This window comes from Peromyscus leucopus, chromosome 20 (assembly GCF_004664715.2).
Source record: "Peromyscus leucopus breed LL Stock chromosome 20, UCI_PerLeu_2.1, whole genome shotgun sequence".
NCBI classification, from domain to species: Eukaryota; Metazoa; Chordata; class Mammalia; order Rodentia; family Cricetidae; genus Peromyscus; species Peromyscus leucopus.
The window spans coordinates 38,937,455-38,943,334 of record NC_051080.1 but is presented as its reverse complement, the minus strand read 5'-3'; the positions used below and the strand labels follow the sequence as shown (position 1 = coordinate 38,943,334).

Genomic DNA, 5,880 nt, shown 5'->3' with positions numbered 1-5,880 from the left:
GAGAATGGGGAGCTACTGTCCCGGGGTGCAGAGCTTCAGTTTTAGCAGACAAAGCGATCTGGGGAGGGATTGTGGTAGTGGGAACGACTTGATACCCCTGAGCTGTACTCTGCAACTGGAGAGGATGAACTGTGGTGTGCCATGCTGGAGCGTGCTGGCTGAGCATGCATAAGGCCTGGGGGTCAATTCCCAACACCACGAGAAATAGAATGGTAAGGCTGGTATTGCTGCCTGGGGGACCAAGCTCCAGACAGCCCAGGGCTCAGTGTCTGCACGCACTAAGATTTTTCTATCTGAGCGGTTAGGGAAAAAAAACAGTCATACACTCTCTTGTTGGTTTCCTTCAGACCTTTTCTTTATTCTTCTTCTGCGTTCTCTATTCTTTATTTTCCTGGTGATTTCCTTCTCTCTTTCTTGTTGTTTTCCTTCTAGCCCATTTTAACACTCTCTATCTCTACTTTTTCCCTTACAACTTATATACCCCTCCAGGCGGAGGTGGCGCACGCAGAAGCAGGTGGACCTCTGTGAGTTCAAGGTCAGCCTGGTCTACAGAGCGAGTTCCAGGAAAGGCGCCAAAACTACACAGAGAAACCCTGTCTCGAAAAACCAAAGAAAAGAGAACAAAACAACTTATATACCACAGGAAAATCTTTCAGGCGATATAAAAATTACAGTGTGGTTATGTAACTGGAGTATTCCTGTGTCCACCCTGCTCCTGTAGCTGCTCAGGCCCAATTAAACACACAGAGACTGTATGGCCATGGCAGGCTTCTTGCTATCTGTTCTTTTTGTTTGTTTGTTTGTTTTTTCGTGTAGTTTTGGTACCTGTCCTGGATCTCGCTCTGTAGACCAGGCTGGCCTTGAACTCAGAGATCTGCCTGGCTCTGCCTCCCAAGTGCTGGGATCAAAGGCAAGCTACCACCGCCTGGCTTGCTATCTGTTCTTATATCTTAAATAAACCCATTTCTATTAATCTATAAGTTGCCACGTGGCTGGGCTCATGGCTTACTGGTATTTTACATCATGCTTTTCCTCGTGGCAGCTAGCAGCGTCTCCTCCTCAGCCCTCTTCCACTCAGCCTTCTCCTCTCTCCTTGTCCCACCTACACTATCTTTCCTGCCTGGCTACTGGCCAATCAGCATTTTACTTACCAATCAATCATAGTAACATATATTCACAGCATACAGGAAATCCCACAACATGGTTACATTCTGTTTTTCAAGTGAATGATTACAATGAATACAAAACAAACAGTAAAAAAAATAAATAAATAAAACAGCATGTTTTCCACATCCTTTACATGATTAAACGGTTTATGTATTGCAGGCAAAAAACAAATTATCCCAAGAACCCACATATATGCATACCCAAAAAGCCCCTGACACATGTGACAGACAGCTGGGGGTGTGCCCAACCCCCTGAGCTCTGCTGTCCCTTTCCCTGCTGCTGCTTTTCTTCCCTGTCCTCTCTCTGCAGTCACCTCTGTGGGGACAGCAGCCTTCCCAGCTCTGGGAACTTTTCCAGGCGCTCATGCACCTCAGGGTCTCACAGACCTCCTGTGTCTCTGTCACCAGACAGGAGCCGTGTGGGTCCTGTCAGGCTCATGACACCTGTCCCTGGGACCCATGAAGTCCTGCCCCCTGCCTGCAGTTTGTCACCACCTCAGTCACCGCTGCTGTGTCTTTCTGGTGACAAGGGTCAGCGGACACTCTGAGCACCAGCACTCTCCTTCCTTCCTCTCTTTCCTCCCATCCTGCTCTCCGGCTTTCCCTTCTTCCCATTCACTTTCCTCTTTTCTCCCTCCCTGGTTCTGTGTACATGATACTGTGATCCTCAGTATGGACTCTGACAGTCCTAAATCTTGCTTTATAGCCCAGGCTAGCCCCAAACTTGCCATTCTCTGTGTCAGGGTCCCAGGTGCTGAACCTGCAGGCTGTGCCTTTGCACTAGGGTGAGCTCAACCCTTTCCCATAGCATTCAAGGTGTCCATTAGGAAGGCTCAGGTGCAGGGTGAGGGGTGATGGTGGACAGTTCTCTGAGGACCAGATGCAGACAGGGTGAGAGTTTAAATGAGAAAGCAAGTGGCAGCCACAAAACTGGTTTATTGTGGGAAGATCAGAGTGAGCTGGGGGCGGGACTAGAATCTGTGTCCTGCTAGCAAGTGACTGCACAGAGCTCGTAGGGGGAGGGAGTTGTCACAACACCAACAACTCTCTGGTAGCTGGGCCGGGGCTGTCCATTAGGCACCGAGAACCTGAAGCGCTGCAGGAGGCAGGTGAAGAAGAGGAAGAGCTCCATGCGGGCCAGAGGCTCCCCCAGGCATGCTCTGCGGCCTGTGGGTGGGAGAGGGGCTCAGTCAGTCTGGGCCCTGATGGATGCTCCACCCTCCAAGGCCCCCTGGGAAGAGACAGGGAGCCAGGCACCCCCCAGGACCTGCTGAGAATGGCATGAAGGCCTCATGCTTCACAAAGCGGCCCTGGGCATCCAGGAAGTGTTCAGGATGGAACTGGAGGGGCTTCTCCCAGACAGTCTCATCCTTCAGCACGGAGGACAGGTTGGGGATGAGGGTCGTTCCCTGGCAGGAGAAACATGGTGTGAACATGGACTGGGACACGGGTAACATGACCCTGGTCATCAAGTTGACATGAACATCCTCTTCCTGCACACTCTGGATTCTTTTATTGAACCTCAGCTCCAGAGCCTCTCAGCTCCTTCTCTAATGCCATGGAGAGCCCTGTATGGATTCCTCCATTGGCACTAAACCAGATCTGTTTCTGTGTGCAGTGTTCTCTAAAATCCCCTGTGGTCATTTTCATTGGCCATTTCTCTTTCCCAAGGACTCTTGGTGGCTAATGTGGGTCTGCACCAGGCTGGTTCCATCAGCATGTTGGACATCCAGGTCATGCTGGTCTTGTTCTTTCCCGACCTTGTACACTAGTGTCATGATGTATTAGAATGAGGGCCCGTGCCTACCTTGGGGATGAGGAAGCCCTGGACTTCAATGTCACGGGATGTGATGCATGGCAAATTCAACTGGCCGATGTCCGCAAAGCGCTGCACCTCATGAATGACAGCATTGGTGAAGGGCATGCGGGCCTGGTCTGCCATCTCTGGGCTCCTGGCCTGTCCTATGACCTCATCGATCTCCTGTTGCACGCGCCTGGAGGGAGAGCATCCCCTCAGTGAAGCATTCCCAAGGGACTTCCCTTTCTCCTCTCCCGCAACCATGTGAAGGGCTGAGTCCATGTGAGCAAGACGTCCATGAGTGTTGCTGGCGTCTGGCTTAAGTCTGTGCTGAAAGCCACACGTGTGTTGATTTTGTTCAGGGAGTGTGCCTGTCTCTCCTCCCTCCCAGCCCCAGCCAGGCTCACTCTGCACATCTGGATACAGGATCATGAGCAGCAGGGCCCAGGACAGTGTGGTTGAGGTGGACACTATTCCTGCAGCAAACAGTTCAGACACCACTACGCGCAGGTTCTCATCATTGAAGCTGCTCTCAGGGTTCCCCTTGGCCTGGGCCAGGCAGAAAGGGTAGACTCAGTGGAGAGAGGAAGTCCCTCAATGGCCTCCCATTGTCCCCAGCAGCCCAGGGGCTGAGGCACTTGGTGATACACAGGATGGCAGCCCCCAGCTCCCAGCCCCATGTTAACAGCTGCCCCTCACCTTCTCCACCTCTGCCAGGAAGGCATCGGTCAGGTCTCGGGGTGGCTGTTCAGGGTCCTGGGTCTTCCTGTGCTCAGTCAACAGATCCTCCAGCATTGCTGCCAAGTTCTTCTGTCCCTGGAAGACCTTGTCAGCCAGTCCTGGGATGCGCAGGAGGATTGGGAACATGTTAAGAACCTGTAACAGCCACAGAGGAAGTGTCAGGACTTCCTTTAAAATTTAACTAATTACTCATGATTCATCATTGTGTATGGGGCTCATGGCCGTGGTGCATGTGAGCGAGTGATAGGACAATGTGTAGGGTCCACCATCCATTCTTAGAGGTTTTCACTCTTTTGGGAGGCCCCACCACCCAGTTCCAAATTAAACATCCATGGAAGCTTATTCTTATTTATAAATGCCTGGCCCTAGCTTGACTTGTTTCCTCCCAGCTTTCCTTAACTTAAATTTTCCCATCTCCCTTTTTCCTCTGGACTTCTTCTGCTATCTTCCTTCTGTAAATCTTACTCTTACTCCATGGCCTGCTGGGTGCCCGGCCCCTGGAGTCCTCCTCCTCCTGTGGTTACTTCTCTCTCATTACTTTTTCCTCTCTTTACTCCTCCACCTCTCTTCTCTTCTTCCTCCTCCCAGATTTCCCCTTCTATATATTCTCTTTGCCTTCCAGCCCCGCCTGTGTCTCCCTCCCGCCTTGCCGCTGGCTGTACAGTTCTTTATTAGATCATCAGGGGTTTTAGAGAGGCCCCGGGACACAGCTTCACTGATTTTAACAAATGCAACATAAATGAAAGTAACACACCTTCAAATATTATTCTACTGCAATCATGTCTACCCTACATGGGTCCCAGGCATCGAACTCAGGACTCCATACTTGCTTGGCAAGCCCCTTACCCACTAACCACTCGGCTGGCAGCTTGGTCTTGGTTATGCTCAGTGTCCACCTGGACCCGGCTCACATTCCAATCTCCTTCCCAAAGGGCCCAGAGCCTGTTTGTCCCCACCCATCATTGCCTCCTCCTCAGTTCCAGCCCTCAGGCTCTTGTAGCCCAGGATGAACAGAAGGAACATTCTACTCTGGAAATCACATAATTGTCTGGCTTTTATGTAGACATAAGGCACGGGTCCCCTCTCTTTCTCGAAACCCTGACAGTGATCCACTTTTCCCTCCTGTTTCTGACGTTAGTCACGCTCCAGGTCTGTCCTCCTGCAGTGGACTCCCCGAAGACCTCTCCCTTGGTCTTTTCTCACAGTTTCCTCTGTGACCACCGATAGCAGAGAAGAGGTGCAGCAGGCTGCCCCAGCCTCCTACCTGAGGAATGAAGCCAAAGACGTCAGTCAAGCCACCTTTCAGCAGTTCCAGCATCCTGATGAGGTAAGGGTCTTCATATTCAAAGCGACGAGCAAAAATGAGAGACGAGATCACATTGCACGTAGCTTTGTCCAGGATGGCGTTGGGATTGAAGGGCCGCCCTGGGAGTGGATTTGCAAACAAGTCATGTACTTTTCATATCTTCTGTGCCCATCTGCACCCCTCACCCATCACCCACCAGCCTGGTCGGCAAAGGCATCACGGAGGTGGCCAGCCTCATCAGTCACCCACTGCTCCAGGGATTTCTTGCCCAGGCCAAAGTTGCGCATGGTAGACACAGAGAATTTTCGCTGCTCTCGCCACTCGGGTCCGTAAGGTGCAAGGATCACTCCTGTAGACACATATGTGTGTAACCAAGGACGCCTGGCTCTGCTGTCCTCTGCTCCTGCCATTCCTCTTCTCCTGTGGCATCAAGGTCACTCATAACCTCCCACCTCACCTCCCATCCACACAAACTTCTCTAGCCCTCTCCAGCATGCTAAGTAGCTTCCATTGTGGATTTCAGTGGCCTTTCTTGAACTACTAAACTGCCTGGTCACGTGTATCCTACCCTGTCTTCTCTGCTCACTGTCCCTCCAGGTCGGCTCTGAACCCCTCTCATCCCCCACACAGTCTCTTGCCTTTAGCTTTTGGACCAAGCGCTCAAGTGTTGAAAGAAGGGCATTGGGGGCGGTCTGCAGTGTACTCTCCACAGTTCACCAGTACTTCCCGATACGCCTTCAGTCCATTGATCACAACCACGGCTTCCAGGCCATCTGCAGGCTGAACACGTCACCATAGCGTTGTCGAAGCTGAAGGAGAGGGACAGAGCACTTAGGAAGTGAGGTGCCCACAGATCCTCGAACCAGGTT

At 51.7% G+C, this 5,880-nt stretch overlaps 1 protein-coding gene across 1 annotated transcript; it reads right to left on the bottom strand.

The window, feature by feature from the left end:
* Nucleotides 1-2,085: 2,085 nt before the first annotated feature.
* LOC114694388 (cytochrome P450 2D28-like) lies at nucleotides 2,086-5,561 on the bottom strand. Its single transcript, XM_037197695.1, has 7 exons — nucleotides 5,208-5,561; nucleotides 4,970-5,130; nucleotides 3,664-3,840; nucleotides 3,372-3,513; nucleotides 2,974-3,206; nucleotides 2,434-2,575; nucleotides 2,086-2,333 (listed from the first exon to the last, which is right to left on the bottom strand). Exons 1-7 carry the CDS (start codon nucleotides 5,419-5,421, stop codon nucleotides 2,155-2,157), a joined length of 1,248 nt encoding a protein of 415 aa, XP_037053590.1. The 5' UTR covers nucleotides 5,422-5,561; the 3' UTR covers nucleotides 2,086-2,154.
* Nucleotides 5,562-5,880: the final 319 nt, after the last annotated feature.